This window comes from Mustela nigripes, chromosome 4, assembly GCF_022355385.1.
Source record: "Mustela nigripes isolate SB6536 chromosome 4, MUSNIG.SB6536, whole genome shotgun sequence".
Classification (NCBI taxonomy): domain Eukaryota; kingdom Metazoa; phylum Chordata; class Mammalia; order Carnivora; family Mustelidae; genus Mustela; species Mustela nigripes.
Window position 1 is genome coordinate 136585405 of NC_081560.1, and position 17581 is coordinate 136602985.

The 17581-nt window shown below is 45.4% G+C and overlaps 1 protein-coding gene across 1 annotated transcript in view; it reads right to left on the minus strand.

The window, feature by feature from the left end:
• The window catches only part of PPA1 (inorganic pyrophosphatase 1), a 36401-nt gene extending 27794 nt beyond the window's left edge, over nt 1-8607 (minus strand). Inside the window, exons 1-2 of the mRNA XM_059395834.1 lie at nt 8424-8607; nt 5539-5597 (exon numbers count right to left, since the gene is read on the minus strand). Coding sequence (XP_059251817.1) covers nt 5539-5597; nt 8424-8487 — 123 coding nt within the window. The 5' untranslated portion in view covers nt 8488-8607. The remainder of the gene's footprint in view (nt 1-5538; nt 5598-8423) is intronic.
• Between the last annotated feature and the right edge of the window lie 8974 nt (nt 8608-17581).

A 17581-nucleotide genomic window follows, 5' to 3' on the forward strand; every position in this document is an offset into this window, starting at 1 on the left:
GGAGACAAGCAGACAGCCCCCGAGCACAAAGCCCATGGCAGTGCTCAATCCCAGGACGCTGAGATCACGATGGGAGCCGGAAAGGAAGAGTGCGATGCTCAATCAACTGAGCCATCCAGGTGCCCCGGTAACAATAATATTTTTTGACCTTTTTTTCCCCCCCACAGTGATCTTTTTTTAAGAATTTATTTATTTGTGAGAGAGCACAAGCGAACTGAGGGGCAGAGGGAGAAGCGGGCTCTCTGCTGAGCAGGGAACCCAATTAGGTGCTTAATCCTGGGGCTCCAGGATCCTGTACTGAGCTGAAGACCATCACTTAACCAACTGAGGCACCCAGGAGCCTCAACAACGATCTTAAATAAGGCTTCATCAATAATCCATACACACAGAATCACGGGACATCAGTACAGAATGTAATCTAAAAACACCACCAACACTACACAGGGGGGAAGTAACCTGCTCAATATCGTAAAGCCAGTTAGTAGCAAAACCAGGACTAATATCTACATTCCTTATTCCCGATTCAGTAATTTTTACTCTATAAAATAAAGCTCTGAAAGGCTAAAGAAATAACCATTTTGTTTGGTTATTGTTTACTGAGACTTTCCTATAAAGCCAGGCATTGTGGCTGTATGTTATACACATACCTAATCATCCATCCCAACTTTACCTTTTTGACAAAGTTGACAGACCACAGAGATTATGGTTAGAATATCTGTTTTCAAAATTTAGTCACCTGCAAGCTCACTGGGGCAGGGGTGGGGCAGGAGATAGCAGCTTATTCTCAGTTATGACATGCCGATTAAGGTTTTTTTTAAATTTTTTTAAAATTTTAGTTAGTTATTTGACAGAGAGCACAAGCTGGCAGAGTAGGAGGCAGAGGGAAAGGGAGAAGCAGGCTACCCGCTGAGCAAGAAGCCCGACATGGGGCTCCATCCCAGGACCCTGGGATTATGACCTAAACCAAAGGCAGTTGCTTAACCAATTGAGCCACCCAGGCGCCCATAACATGCCAATTAAGTTTAATTACCATCAGTTTTCATCTGTTCCCAGTTATAACTTTGGTTTAGAAAACATGAAACCAAAAGATAAACAGAACAAAACAAAAACCCAGAAAACCCATTCCATATACATACAAAGTTAAGGAAGAAAACAATATTGAAATTACTAATTCAGTGACATTTAAAAAATTTCCATTTAAGAAGCTCTCTATAAAAAGGAATAGAAAATTCAAAACAATACAAATCCTGTAAGGAAGTGAGTTATCCACAAAGAATCCACTTGAGTATATCACCTCTAAAGATTTCTCTAGAAAGTTAAGAATGATAACTGCAAGGGCGCCTGGCTGGCTCAGGTGGTAGAGCATGTGACTCTTGATCTCGGGGTCTCGGGGTTGTGAATTCAAGCCCCACGTTGGATGTAGAGATTGCTTAAAAATAATTTTTTTTTTTTTTTAAGATTTTTACTTAAATTTGACAAAGAGACCGTGAGAGAGGGAACACAACCAGGGGGAGAGGGAGAGGGGAAGCAGGCTTCCCCGCTGAGCAGAGAAACCTGATGCAGGACTCGATGCCAAGATCCTGGGATCATGACCCAGCCAACGGGAGATGCTTAACGACTGAGCTGCCTAGGTGCCCCCAAAGTAAAATCTTTAAAAAAGATAAAAAAAGATGGTGCCTTGGTGGCTCAGTCAGTTAAGCATCTGCCTTTTGCTCAGGTTATGATCCTGGGGTCCTGAGATGGAGCCCCTTGTCAGGCTCCCTGCTCAGTGGGGAGCCTGCTTTTCCCTCTTCCTCTGTCACACCCCCTGCTTATGCTCTCTCACACTCTTTCATATAAATAAATAAAATTTTTAAAAAAGAGAGAATGATACACAACTACAAAAAAATTCTGTTAAATTTCTGAAGCATCAACGTATTATAAGCTTGATTTTCTTTTAGAAGAGGAAAAAAGAAACATAGTTCCATGTTTACATATGCTCCCAATATAAGCCTTCGGGCATTTTTCCTGTAGAGCTGACAGAGTTGTCTCAAAGGTACATTCTCTCATCATCATTCCTCAAATGACTGACCATATTAGAGATAAAGTCCACAGCCACACACATAAAAATGTATTTACATAAACTTAATCACACTGGCATTAAAAAAAAAAATCACACTCTTCTCTAACCAATGGAATTAATCAGATCTTTTATTTAGGCTATAATCCAAAATAATTTGTGTGCCACACCCTTCTTTGTGTTTTGTATAAACTTCCTCATAAACAAAACAAAAGAACTCTTTCCTGCTTCTCAGACAAGAATCTCACGTGCTGAGGGTCACTGAGGTCTGGACCACTGGTGAAATCCAGAGTTGTTGCAAGAGCTTGTGCTTTTGAGCCAGCCCAGAGTGGTGCAAAGGCTGAGTCTTCATTGAGCAATCCCATGTTATCGCCACAATCAGTCCCACAAAGACTTTAACGAGTCGTGGGGCCCCAGGGTGGCTCAGTGGGTTAAGCCGCTGCCTTTGGCTCGGGTCATGATCTCAGGGTCCTGGGATCCGAGTCCCACATCGGGTTCTCTGCTCAGCAGGGAGCCTGCTTCCCACTCGCGCGCTCTCTCTCTCTGCCAGTCTCTCTACCTACCTGTGATCTCTCTCTGTCAAATAAATAAATAAAATCTTAAAAAAAAAAAAAAAAAGACTTTAACGAGTCGCAAAATAATCTGAGTGAAGATGTTTTACACAGCACCAAAATGCAGTCTCTGTGTCCTATTTTGGAAAAACTAAGCATCGCAACTGCGAGAAGCACATGACCACTGGCTAGAATATTGTCCAGTTTCTTATAGCTATTTTGAATGTCTGTATCCCTTGCAAAATTCATTTGCTGAAATCCTAACCCTCAATGGTGATTGTACAGTAGGTGGGACCTTTGGGAAGTGTTTAAGATATGAGGCTGGAGCCCTCATGAGTGGGGTTAGTGCCTTATAGAAGAGGCTCCAGAGAGATCCCTGGCCCCTTCTTCCACGTAAGTACATAGCTCCAAGTCCAGGACCAGAAGAGGGCCCTCACCCAACCATGTTTGCACCCTGATCGCAGACCTACCGGCTCCACAACTGTTAGCAATAATTCCTGCTGTGGTTAAGCTATCTAGTTTTCATCTAGTCTTCAGTATTTTGCCACAGCAGCCCAGACTAAGACACAAACACACAAAAAACCCAACTCTGTGTCAAGAAAATATTTTTCTTCCTTAGCACATCTATATGTCAAGATACTATCAATAAACTTTCAGTCATCATTTTATACCGCTTAACTACTCAAAATGGCATGAGAGGTTACTGTAAAGTACTTTGATATATATATATGCATATATATACATATATATATATATGTATTAATTATACACCAGACAGATAATCAAGCCAACCAAATAATGCCAGTTCAAGAGGAAGGATCCTGCAGTTCGTATCAACTCCCGGGAAATCAGATGTAACAAATTAGTTTCTGAATAAGTACAACTTTCAGAATCCCACAGGAAAACCAAGCCAATTAGAGGTCCCTCCGTAACTGTGGCACATAATTGGCCTCCAGCTATGCGCTCCACTGTCTCCAGGAGGAGCCCAGCTCAGGCAGGCTCCTCAGAAGCACCACGTGAGTTTGGTCTAAACTAGACCCAAACAGAAAATATATGATTATACAATCAGAAACCCTAAAGTCTTGGGGGTGCTGGGCACCTCCCCACCAGACACACCTGACAGGAGCACAGGCCAGGGCAGCTAGGGACGGTGTTCATCAAAGTAAGTAGGAAAAGAAAAGGAAAAATTTAATAAAATGCCACCACAACAAAAAAACACAATAGCCCGCCCCTCCACTTCTCACTCAGGTTCTGGATGTTGTTGCCAATTCTCTCTCCCTCCTCTACTGGTGATGTGCGGCTTCTAGGATCCCAGGCTTTCTGGCTGGGGTCTGGGTTGCAATTTGTTCTTCTGCGAAGTGTGGGAGGCCCGGGGTCTCCAGGATGAGCCGCAGCAGAAGGCTTCAGCTAGACTGAGGGCTGGGCAGTCAGTAGGGGCCCACCCTCAGGGGTGTGGGAGCCGTGCTCAGCAGGGACCCCTGGGTCTGCACCGTTTACTTTCTTTCTTTTTTTTTAAGATTTTATTTATTTGATAGAGAGACACACACACCACGAGAGAAGGAACACAAGCACAAGGCAAGGAAGAGGGAGAAACAGTCTTCCCGCAGAGCTGGGAGCCTGATGAGGGATTCGATCCCAGGATCCAAAAGATCAGGACCCAAGCCGAAGGCAGACTCTTAACAACTGAGCCACCCAGGTGCCCCTGCACCATTTAAACTCCATCATCATGAGGTCATTAATAAAAAAAACTCACACCCAATGTGAGGCTCAAACTTACAATCTGAGATCAAGAGTCGCATGTAGCACAGACTGAGCTATCTGGGTGCCCCCCCCAGAATTTTTAAAGGTGTGAAAAGGAAGCAGACATTTGTCTTTGTGTTGGTTCCTAAATATACTACAGTCTTCTACTATTGCGAAGGCATCTAAAGCTATGAATGAAAACAAAATAGTTAAATTTGTACAAATAATGCACACTCTTTGTAAAAAGACTAGAAAATACAAAAAGGCAAAATGAAAATAAAAACAGAAAGAGCCACTAGCAATTCTACCTCCAAAGGATCACAAAAACTGGAATATATAGTTGTAGACATTTTTTCCTAGCAAAGTAAGATTCTTACCAATTTGTGGTAAATTTGTGCGGTTTCTTCAGCTCACTGGTGAGCACAGGAACAGACCTCTCTTTTTAAAGTCTGTAGACCTGGTGCCCTGTGTGGCTCAGTTGGTTAAGCATCCAACTCTTGATTTTGGCTCAGGTCATGATCTCAGGGTCGTGAAATGGAGCCCCGCAGTAGGCTCCACACTAGGCGTGGAACCTCCTTAAGATTCTCTCTCCTACTCCCTCTGCCTCTTCCCACCCTCTCCCACTTGCATACCAACTCTCTCTCTTTTAAAAAAAAAAGGAAGAAAAAGGAAAAAAAACCCATAGACTTAACTTTTATTAACACTATGCATGTTAACTCTACCAACCCATTAAAATTACTGAATTTTCCTGTAGTCACTGAATACTCTAGCTTATTTTTGCTAGAGGGAGAGGGAAGCAGGCTCCCTGCTGAGCGCGCGTGCACACTCACACACACACACACACACCACCCCCACACACACCCACCCCCGCCCACCAATGCAGGGCTTGATCCCAGGACCCTGAGATCATGACCTGAACAGAAACCAAAAGCCGGCCACCTGACCAACTAAGCCACCCAGGTGCTCCTAAACCAAGGCAGCTTGTGTCTGTTCCTCTATTCCTTCCCCAATTTATAGTTGCTTCTTTAGCCAAATAATCTGGAATTAAGACTGACTTCTTATTCAGTCAATGTACCTTTAACTCACAGCACAATGAGGCATTTTAAGCTTTTATTAAGACCTATATGAAAATTCATATGAACTAACTGATCTGAGTCAAGAGACTATGTTTAAATGAGGACATCTTACCTTATCTGCATAAATTGGAACATCATGAAATGGAGATATATATTGTCCTTTTTCATTTTCTGCAAAATGAATTAGAAAAAGTTATTACTAATTTTTTGTTAACTGTATTTCCAGATGCATTAAGTACACATTTTTAAAAATATTTAATCTTTTAGAGTAATTTTAGGTTTACAATAAAATTGAAAAAAAAGATACCCCCCCCCCCCGGCACACACTTGCAGAGCTTCCCTCCATTATCAACACCATTCACCAGAAGAGTGACGTGGACATTTTTTATTCCCACACCAGAAAAACTGGTTGTATACTTTACCTTCCTAACCTCTCCAAGACTGGAGTTTTCATCCTATGCTTTCCTTAGGTGTCTAACAGATACGAGCCTCTACAATGAGGGCAGGGGCTGCCTTATATTATTTTATATCCCCAGAGTCTAGCAGTGACTGGGATATAAAAGGGGATCAAATTGTACTAGACTGATCTTACATCAGTTAACACTTTACAGAACTAATGAAATAACTGGGCTTGGGGGGAACTTGGGGAATTATAAAACCCCACTGTCTTAAGTAATGTTCCAGGAGCCATGTTAGATTATTGTATTTCTTAAGGACAACCAAGTTCCAACAACACTTTCACAGGTAATTTCTATATTCTAAAGATTTAACTATCATGTCCAAAAAGTAATTTCAAAACTTCCTTACTATTCTTTAAGAAACCTAAGGGTCAGTCCATACAATATCCCTTCATATTTAAAAACCAAGGTGGAATAGCAAAGACCCCCCTTCAGAGTCACTGGTGACTCTGCAATCCTATCCACTATCAGGTTTTGTTTCTTTGGGGTCTTGTTTTTGTTTCTGTTTTTAAGATTTTATCTATTTGACAGAGAGGGAGAGCGCACCCTAGCACAGGCAGAGGGAGCAGCAGGTAGAGAGAAGCTGGCTCCCTGCAGAGCCCCATGTGGCTTGATTCCAGGACCCATGGTGTGGGGGGGGGGGGGATTACAACCCCATCAGAAGGTAGATGCTTAACCAAATGAGCCACCCAGGTGCCTTCCACTATCAATTTTAAAGAGTCTGGCAAATGTAACATTACAGAGGTAAAAAAAAAAAAAAATCCTCTAAGGAAGGGTGCTAAGAAATCTGTGATTTTAAAAAACCCTTACAATTATGTAATTACAGAGTTGTTTCTATTTATTGTTATGTCTTAAGTCCCAGAGAATTCTATCTGATAAAAAGTTACTTTAGCCAGTGCCAAAGTCAAGGAATGGCTATGGTCTTCCATAATGGCCATCAAATATGACCATTACATAACCTAAGTAAAAACTACTAGTTTTTTTTTTTAAGTTTTATTTATGTATTTGACAGAGAGAGCCCGATCACAATTAAGCAGACAGGCAGGCAGAGAGAAAGGGAGGGAAGCCGGCTCCCCACTGAGCAGAGAGCCGGATGCGACTCCATCCCAGGAAGCTGGGATCATGACCTGAGCCGAAGGCAGAGGCTTTAACCCACTAAGCCACACAGGCGCCCCTAAAAACTACTGTTTTAATACCGTTTGAAGACAATTCCCCAATCATCCCTCCACCTTCAAACTCTAGGGTCACCTCTCTAAATCCCTCTTACGGAGCAATTCCAGAGCCAACACTAAATCCAGGAAAAACAGTTCAGTGAATTATTCGTCAAAAGTTCCCACACTGCCCTTAATCAACTCCTTATTTAAATTAAATAAAATGGAGAGTCCCACCCTTCCTGGATTTTACATGGTAACCTTCAGCTACTGCGTAAACTTGAGTTTACTTTCTTGCTCCTCCCACAGCTGGTTACTTTTTGCTAGGAGCTTTGCTCATTCTCTCCGTAATCCCTTTCATCCCCCTCGATCCGGCTCTTTCCTACCCTTCACACACCACACGCAGACTTCTCTGCACCTGCCCGTTTCCTCCCGAGTAAACTGTTTACAGTTAAAACAGAAACGCCTTTGGTGACACATTTTCGAACGCCTCCGTTGTCTCCAATAATCTGTTCCTAGAAGCTTGGCGGGGCGTTGGGGGGAGAGGGGGTAAAAGATAAAGATAACCCCGAGGTAGCTTTCCTCCACCTGCAAGACAAAAAAGGTCGTGCGCCAGGGAAAGCGGAGCTCAGCCAGCCCGCAGCGCGCTGGGCTCTAAGCGCAGCTCCAGGTGCGGACTTGGGGTGGGTCCCCCTCAGATGCCGATTCCCTGCCCAGGGGCAAAAACTTGGCACTTTCTCACTCGTGCTTCCCAGACTGACGTCACCTGTTTGACTTGAAGGGAACAGTTTTCTGTATCACAAGGCGCCTTCCCAGCATCTGTGCTACGGGGGACAGCCCGGCGCGAAGGGCAGGAGCGCTACCGTGGGGGATCGGTTCGCTCCTCCACTGACCGCTCGGATCCCGGCCCCAGTTTCCCCGTCTGCAGAACGCAGGGTTGCATTGGACCCTGCTGGATGCCCACAAGCTGAGCTACAGTTCAGGAATTAAGGTCCTCAGGGAGTCATCCACCCCGCCCCAGTTCCTCCAAATCAAGCAATCCTCTTCCGAGGATTAGTTTACCCCCAGACAGCCTTCTAAGGTGACTTGGTGGTTTCCTTTCCCATCAGACGGTGCCCGCCCGAGCAGGACACCTGCAGAACTAGCCCGGCCCGGGGTCGGCTCCCACAGCGCGTGGGAAAGAGGAACGCCGAGCCCCGCCGTCCCGTCTGCCAGCGCGACGTGTGAAACCGGAGGGCCGGCCCAGGCCCCGGGCAGCCCGCGCAACCCTACCCGCGTCCGGGACGAGGGGCGGAGCGCGGGCCGCAGGCTCCGGGTAGGAGGCGAGGCGAGGCCCGGGAATGAATGGGTTGGCGGGAGGGGAGGGGCCGTGGGCCACCGACACTCACTGAGAAAGACTCGGTACTCGAGGGTGAAGGGCGCGGCGCGCTCCTCGCTGCTGAAGCCGCTCATGGTGCCGCTAACTAGCCGCCGCCACCACAGAGCCACTAGCCCGCACGCGGCGCCGACTGACAAGGAGAAAGCTCCGCGCCTGCGCACCGCGGAGACTGGCCCCGAAAGCGGGGCGGGGAACTGCTTTAAGCGGCCACCCCACCCCCCACCGCCCGGCCCACGCCCCGCGCAGGCGCACTCCGCCCGGCCCGCGCGTCCTCTCGCCCCAGCCCCTCCTCCCGGGCCCGCCCTCGCGGGACAGCCCCCTAGCTCTCAGGCTGGGCCACGTGGCTGGCGGCGAGCTCTGGCTCTGCCTGTGTACTGCCACCGCCCCGAGTGCTCGGGGACTCTGACAGAGGACGAGAGCTTGCGCCAGCTAGGAACTGACCGGCAACCTCTCCCCCACCGTGCACACAGGGAACTCTCTACACCCCACCTACACCCCACCACCCCCACCCCGAGTAATTCCTTGTGTCAAAAGATTTCCGAAATCACATGTGTCATCGGGCGGGTCCTGCCTTTGAACTTAAAAGTGTGCAGTTTTTCGAACTTGAGGTGTATTACTGACCCCACCCCCACCCCACAATGGCTTCCTGGTGAGTAACCGGCTCTACCACTTCCTAGTGTAAGACAGCGGGCAAATTGCTGCCAACCTTTCTAACTCACTTTCTCATCTTGGTAAATGGAGATAGAAATGGTAACTATACGGGCTTGGGGGATGATTAACTGAGTTGATGCGTGTCAAGAGTTTGAGGAAGGGGCACCTGGGTGGCTAAGTACCTTAAGCATCTGCCTTCAGCTCAGGTCATGATCCCTGGGTACTCAGATGGAGTCCCGGCATCCTGCTCCCTGCTCAATGGGGAGCCTGCTTCTCCCTCTCCTGCTCCCCCTGCTCGTGTTCCCTCTCTCTCTGCCAAATAAATAAATAAAATCTTTTTTTTTTTTTTAATTAAAGTTTGAGGAAGAGTCTGGCTCGTTGTAAACACTATGGAAGTATGACTTGTTATTTCTACCCTCCCCAGTGAAGGAAGAGTCACTGTGGCCCCTCCTTGCTCAACTCACCCCAGATCCCAGAGGGCTTTTCAGTTCTAAGCGTTGGGAAGGTCCGAGCATGCGCTCAGAGGCCCTTGAGCACATTTCTCTCAGGCGTAAGTTCCTTAGGGCTTGTTTTTCAGCATGTGTTTTATTGAGTCAGGCCAGACCCCAACAACTAAAGTCTGATTGAGGCTGTGGTCGGTTAATTGATTCACTTACTTCCGCACTACTATACACATACTTTTAAAGTGTATTTCAGGAGCGACTGGGTGGCTCCATAGATTAGGTGTCTGCCTTGAGCTCAGGTCATCATGATCTTGGGGTCCTGGAGTGGAGCCCTGCACCCCGTTCCCTGCTCAGCAGGGGGTCTGCTTCTCCCTCTACCCTTCCCCCTGCTCCTGCTCTTTCTGGATTGCGCTCTCTCATAAATAAATAAAGTCTTTAAAAAAAATTAAGTGTACTTCAAAATCTGAATTATAAATTAGGAACTGATTATTCACTAATTCGATTATGTAATAATGAATATTTCAAAGAATGCCTAGTTCGATGGGCTGGGTTCCTTTAAAAGATCTTGTTTTTCTGGGGCATTAAAGTTATATGCCCTTTTTTTTTTTTAAGATATATTGATTTATTTTTGAGAGACAGAGAGTGTGTGTGAGTGGGGTGGGGCGCAGAGGAAGAGAGAAAATCCTCAAGCAGATCCCCCCCTGAGTTCTGCAGAACCCAAGGCAGGGCTGGATCCCAGGATCCTGAGATCATGACCTGAACTGAAATCAAGAGTTGGACACTAAACCAACTGAGCCACCTACGTGCCCCAAAGATAATACACTTAAAAGACATTTTGGGGGCACGTGGGTGGCTCAGTCGTTAAGCAGCTGCATTCAGCTTAGGTAATGATCCCAGCGTCCTAGGATCCAGGCCCACATTGGGCTCCCTGCTCAGTGGGGAGCCTGCTTCTCCTCCTACTCCCTGACTTGTGTTCCCTCTCTCTCCGCGTCTCTGCCATAAATAAATAAAATCTAAAAAAAAAAAAAAAAAAAATTCATTTTGACTTAAACTTTTCTGTTTCAAAGCCATGTCTACTATGGAAAATGAGATGGCCCCTGTAGAAATGAAAACCTAGTAAGATAATTTCCTAAAGAGTTACAAAGAGTGTTCCTCCCTTGTCTCCATCCAGTCTACCATTAATTTTCAGAAAGCCATGACTCACTGACCTTTTGAACAGTACACCACACTGTTGTACTCCAGTTGGAATACAGGACAGGCAAAAAGAGTCGAGTAGGAATTTAGTCAGAATACAATGTATACTGGAAATTAAAGGAATCTCTGCAGAGTGAACACTAAGTAGGATTAAGTTCAGGGAGTTTCTTAAGGGGATGATCTTTGGATTAAGTTGCTCTATCAGTCTTCTGCCTTTGAGCACAGGAACTAGACTTCGGGAAAAACCCAGAATCGTATCTGTGACTAACTTAACAAACAGATGGAAATGATGCAATTGTGTTCTACAGACACTTTCCCCGTTGCCTCCTGCCAGCTCAGAGCAAGATAACAAACTCTTGCCGACCTCTGGACTTGCACACCATTTTTTATTTCATCCCGTGTGTTAGGAAAGCCCATGGATATCAACTCCAATAAAACACCACGCCCTAGCTTGGTGTTTTATTGGAGCTGATATCCATGTCAGTGCTTTAGAACTTTCCCTTGCAGGCAGTGGGGGTAAGATCCATGGGCTCAAGTGAAAGTTGTTCAGTTTCTCGTGTGTCCCTGGGGGCTAGCACAGGACCTGGCCAAGAGGAGATGTTTATTAAGTCTTTGCTGGGCTAATGGATAGAGGAATTAATGAAAAGGAAGCAGACAATACCTTCTTACGTATAGTAGTTTGACAAAGGATAAACCCAGCTTCTGCCAAATATTATCTTTATTGCTCTGTAACAACTCCAGTGGCACTTCTTTTCAGTCTGTATCCTGTCCTCTTTGCTGTGACTGACTCTGGTGGGTGCTTCTAATTTTCCAGTGTTCTTTCTTCTTTGGCTTATGACCACATTCTCTTCTGACATTTCTGCTCCTTTTCTGGCCGCTCATTTCTCATTCTCCCCCTTAGCATTGTCTTCACCTCTTCAACTTAATCAGCATATCTTTCTTACTTCTGTTCTCTGTCTCTAGAGGGACCCTCCCCCTAGATTATCTCATGTAGATATTTGGTGTCAACTAGACACTTGTTTCAGTGTCAACAAGAAAATCTTCAAATTTACAGCTATGTTTTATTTAATACTTATTGTGGTCTCTGCTAGGTGGTAGGGATGTAGCATTTAGAAAGACATGGTCTTGGGGCACCTGGGTGGCTCAGTCAGTTAAGCGTCTGCATTTGGCTCAGGTCATGATCCCAGAGTCCCAGAACGAAGCCGAAGCCGTATCAAACCGGATCAAGCCCCATATCCAACTCCTTGCTCAGCAGGAAGTCTGCTGCTCTCTCTCCGCCCTTCACCCTGCTTATGTTCTCACTCTCTTTCTTTCTCAAATAAATAAATAAAATCTTTAAAAAAAAAAAAAAAAAAAGAAGAAAGAAAGACATGGTCTTGGCCCTCAAAGAAGTTATAGTCCAAAGGGAAAGCAGACTTCAGCAAATAATTACAATAAACTCGGATAAGTAGAGTGACAAAGTACAGGACATTGCATTATGGGAACAGAGAGCCCCTACAAGGAAGTGAGTCTTAACCTATGCCTGGAAGGCAGAGAAGAGGTTAATAAGATGAAGATGACAAGGCAGAATCCAGAAAGGGAATATTAAGAGGTGAGACCAGAGAAATAGGTCAGGGTTAATTGGTGGAGGGCCTTGGAAGGCATAATTTAGGGTCTGAACTTTTCCCTAAAAGCAATGGGCAACCTAAGAGTTTTTAGCAGGAAAGGGGCACCATCAGAACTGCTTTAGAAAGTGGTTCTGTTAGCAGCTTGGAGCCTGGTTGAAGTTTTATTAAGACTAGAAGCAAAAGACCCCAGAGAAGGCTGCCCCAGTGGCCAATGTTGAAGATGCTGACCAGTCCCTGGATGTGGGCGACAAAAGAGAAGAGCAGTGATGGAGCCATGTTTAAGGTAGAATCAATGGAACTGGCCATTGGTTGGATGGAGTAGAAGATGAGGGACTAATTGCTTGAAAAAGGAAAGAAATTCTGATACATGCTACAACATGGATGAACCTTGAAGACACTATGCTCAGTGAAATGAGTCAGTCACAAAAGGACAAATACTGTGTGGTTCCACTTGCATAAAGTACCTAGAGTAGTCAAATTCACAGACACAGGCAGTAGAAGTTTCCAGGGGCTGGGGGAAAGAAGAAATGGGGAGATACCGTTAATGGTTATGGAGTTTCAGTCTGAGAAGAGAAAAAATACTTAAGGTGAATGCTAGTAATGGCCGCACAACAATGGGAATGTACCTAATACCACTGGACTTTACACTTTAAAATGGCGACAGTGAGGGTGGGGATTGGGGTAATTGGGTGACGGACATTAAGGAAGGCACATGATGTGATGAGCACTAGGTGTTATACACCACTGATAAATTATTGAACACTACATCTGAAATTAATGATGTACTACTTGTTGACTAATTGAATTTAAATACAATTTTTAAATGGTGACAATGGTTTAAAAAATATACATTCAAATGTATCTTTCTTTAAAAAAAAAAATCACACAGGGGCACTTGGGTGGCTCAGTAGGTTGAGCCTCTGCCTTCAGCTCGGGTCATGATCTCAGGGTCCTCGGATCAGGCCTTGCGTTGGGCTCTCTGCTCAGTGGGTAGACTGCTCCCCCCCCCCCACCTGCCCCCTGCCTGCTTCTCTGCCTACTTGTGATCTCTGTCTGTCAAATAAATAAATAAAATCTTTATCCAAAAAAATCACACAAAGTTTGAGACCTCAGTGATCAATAGTTACTCCAAAATTTCTCCATGGGATGGTGTATCAGATAGGGTCCAACTGAACCAAAACTACTCAAAATGTTTAAACCAGAGTGACTTGAACACAGAGAGTCAGTCAGTAAGTAAAAGAAGAGTTAAGAAGTCAAATACAGATTAGCAACAACAGGAATTCTAGAGGGACCAGACTGGAGGACAAGGCAGCGTCACCCAAGGGAGGAGCTCAGGGCCCATGGTCAGGAACAGGGATCCCAGGGGGCTGGCCTATCTGGAGATAGAGTTGCTGCTGGAGAGGCTGCCTAGAGAAGGAAAGGGACCTGTATTCTTTCCCTTCCTCATATCCTTCAGTCTCCTGATGGTGTTTCCCATTGGCTGGGCCCAGATGGAAGGCATGTGTTTTAGTAAATTTTGACTAGTTGTGCTGCTGTAATAAACAATATAAAAAATCTCAGTTGCTTACAAGAATGAACATTTATTTCTTGTTCAAGTTCCCTGGTGATGCTATGAGTCACCTGTGGCTCTGCCCCATATGCCTTCTCATTTGCAGACTGAGGCTGAAGTGGCATCCCCCAGCCTGTCCCTAACAAGACCAAGAAGATAGGAAAAAGAAATGGCCAAACCACAGAGTGGGCTCATAAGCTTTTGCTTAGAAATGGTCTATGTCCCTTCCATTCACATTCAATTCACTAAAGCAGGAGGACCTTGCCTGATGCCAACAGGCTATGGAAATGTACTCCTCCTGTAACAGATAAAGCAAATGGGTAACCATGTTGAGGGCTGTGTAATTCTCCTACAGGGAAAGAAGCAAATAAATAGTAAAAATAATATCACAGTCTACCGTCTTGATCATAAATTTTCATCTCCTTTTTGCATGAAAAATATTACTCACTCTTTCTGCAAAGAGTGACACCCAAAAGTTTCAACCAATCAAGACATGAGGGCCAAAGTTTAAAGTCTCATGATAGTCTCTGCATTATGTCCTGATAGGGCTTCTCTTGATCCAGAGACTAATGAACTTAAAAGACAAACAAAATTGGGACGCCTGGGTGGCTCAGTGGGTTAAGCCGCTGCCTTCGGCTCAGGTCATGATCTCAGGGTCCTGGGATCGAGTCCCACATCAGGCTCTCTGCTCAGCGGGAAGCCTGCTTCCTCCTCTCTCTCTCTCTGCCTGCCTCTCTGCCTACTTGTGATCTCTGTCTGTCAAATGAATAAAATCTAAAAAAAAAAAAAAAAAAAAACAAAAGACAAACAAAATTATCTACTGCCCCCCACATCTGTACCTAATATGAGACAGTTGAACAGAATAAACACTGAATAAATACTAATATTCATCAAAAGAAAGAATGAGAGACTCACAATCATCATTGGTTCTTAGAATTCCCAAATCCTACTGGGTGTAGAAACATTCCTTGATAAAGTTCTCGTTCAGGTCCCTGGAAGTAGCCTGTTTTTCATAACTTGTGGCTGACTGGGGGGCGGAGCCGCTTTCTCAGTTTCCTTCCTGTGCACAGAAATTTGGGAACCCAATGTTGGTCTCCAACAATCACATCTTTTAACCCAAGCTGATGTGTCTTGGCTGCACACCTCTATATCTTGACCTGCTTCTAGTGGTTCTGTATGCCAATTACCACACGTATAATTCTTTTCTTCAAGACATACCTCTCTCTGTAGGAATCACTGCTAGGGAACTCGAACTTACCAACCCTCTCCTCTGTTGGAGAGCTGCACTCTTAAGTCTCTTTTCGCTGGGTCATTTATCCACCAAGAGACTCACTAGCAGCCACTGCTCATGACCTTGATCTGGTCTCTGCCCCAAGGCTGAGCTGTAATCTCTGCTTTCAAAAGAGTCAATTCGTTTCTGAGCTCACCTCTTTCTTGTAGCAGCCTGTCAAATGCAGCTGAAAACAACTAAGGCACACTCGTAACAACCTGTTTCTCAACCTTTTTGCCTAAACTCACAAGGTACTTGGTCCATGATCTGCCTTCTAATAAAGATTTTATTTATTTATTTGACAGACAAAGATCCCAAGTAGGCAGAGAGGCAGGCAGAGAAAGGAGGAAGCAGGCTCCCCGCTGAGCAGAGAGCCAGATGTGGGGTTTGATTCCAGGACCCTGAGATCATGACCTGAGCCGAAGGGAGAGGCTTTAACCCACTGAGCCACTCAGGCGCCCAGCATGATCTGCCTTCTAAATGACCAAAAGCCTCACCACTTGCTCCCCACCACTCAGAAGCAATGGCACATATTTTTTTTTTTTTTTTTAAGATTTCATTTATTGAGGAGAGCACAAGTGGCCGGGGGGAGGGGGGGGGGGGGGGGCGGCGGTGGCAGGTAGAAGGAGAGGGAGAAGCAGACTTCCTGCTGAGCGAGGAGCCAGACACAGGGCTTGATCCCAGGACTTTAATATCAGGACTGAAGCTAAAGGCAGACGCTTAACCCACTGAGCCAGCCAGGTGCCCCACAATGGCACATACTTAAGGACAGCATTCTGCAACTTGCACCAATCCTTCTATTAGTCAGCTTTTTCTAGCTAATGTTGCATTAGCGGACAGCCCTCCCCTCCATCGCCCGAAATCTCACTACATTCATTTTTTTCTCAGATTACAGGTTCGGGCTACAGATTGGCTTTGACTCTGCTCCATGTTATCTGTTATTCTAGGATCTTGATGGAGGGAACAGTTCTTATCTTGGTCTCAAGGTAGAGGGAGAAGAGGAACAGCTGAACTGCACTGAGGCTCCTAAAGCTTCTAGTCAGTGTTGATATCGAACTTCACTTCCCACTGGCTAAAGTAAGCAGCCAGACCCAATGTTAAGGGGACAGAGAAGTATATTAATCTGCAGGGAGGCATTATAATGCACTTGATAATACAGGGTTCTATACTCCTATTTCAGGGAAGAGAGTAAATAATTGGAAACAATAATATAATCTTGTATCCCTCTGACACAGGAGTTTGGGAAACCTGGTCTATAGGGATTTGCCGCCCCCCTGCCCCTTGCCCACAATACATTCAGCAGAGCAGGAGAAGAGAGTAGAGAATGGAGGGATATGACAACAGGGACTTAGGACAGCAGTAGAGCTGGGTGAAGACGTGGCTAGAAGTTACAGCGGCATAATCTATTATATAAGAGGAAAAAAAATGTCCAGAATCGTCAGGAACACATAATGGAGAAAATATTATAGAGATTCTGGGGGGTGAGGAGAGACAAAAGTCCAGGTTGAGAGATCCGGTGAGTGGTTAGATATGAGGCCTGGGCCACGTGGGTGGCTCAGTCAGTTAGGTGTCTGCCTTTGGCTCAGGTCATGATCCCAGGATTCTGGAATTGAGCTCCACATTGGGCTCCCTGCTCAATGCGGAGCCTGCTTCTCCCTCTGCCATTCACTCCACTTGTGCTCTCTGGCTTTCTCTATCTCTCTGTCAGGTGAATAAATAAAATCCTTTAAAAAATTGATATGAGGCCTGGAACTGAGAAGAGAAAGACAGGTTTGCTGAAGTCATTCATTTGGGCAATTGAAGCCATGGGAGAAGATGAGACCACCTAGAGGAAATATATATAGGAATGAAATATAATTTTTAAAAAGATTTTATTTATTTATTTGACAGAGAGAATGAGAGAGAATAAGCAGGAGGAGCGGCAGAGGGGGAGGGAGAAGGAGAAGCAGGCTCCTCACTGAGCAGGAAGCCCAGGGCAGGGCTTGATCCCAGGACCATGGGATCATGACCTGAGCCAAAGGCAGACCCTTAACCAGCTGAGTCACCCAAGTGCCCCACAATTTTTCTTTTCTTTTTTTTTTTTTTTTTTAAAGCAGAGGGCCTAGAACAGAACCCCGAGGGATCTCAATATTCCAGGGATGGATGGCAAACAAAGTGCCAAGAACAGGTCAAAGAAGCCCTGACAGAAGGATAGGAGGTGAAACAGGGAAGTATGGTGTCTTAGAAGCCAGAGAGAAAGGGGGCTGTTTATTTATTTTTTATTTTTTTTAAAGATTTTATTTATTTATTTGACAGAGAGAGATCACAAATAGGCAAAGAGGCAGGCAGAGAGAGAGAGGAGGAAGCAGGCTCCCTGCTGAGCAGAGAGCCCGATGCGGGACTCGATCCCAGGACCCTGAGATCATGACCTGAGCCGAAGGCAGCGGCTTAACCCACTGAGCCACCCAGGCGCCC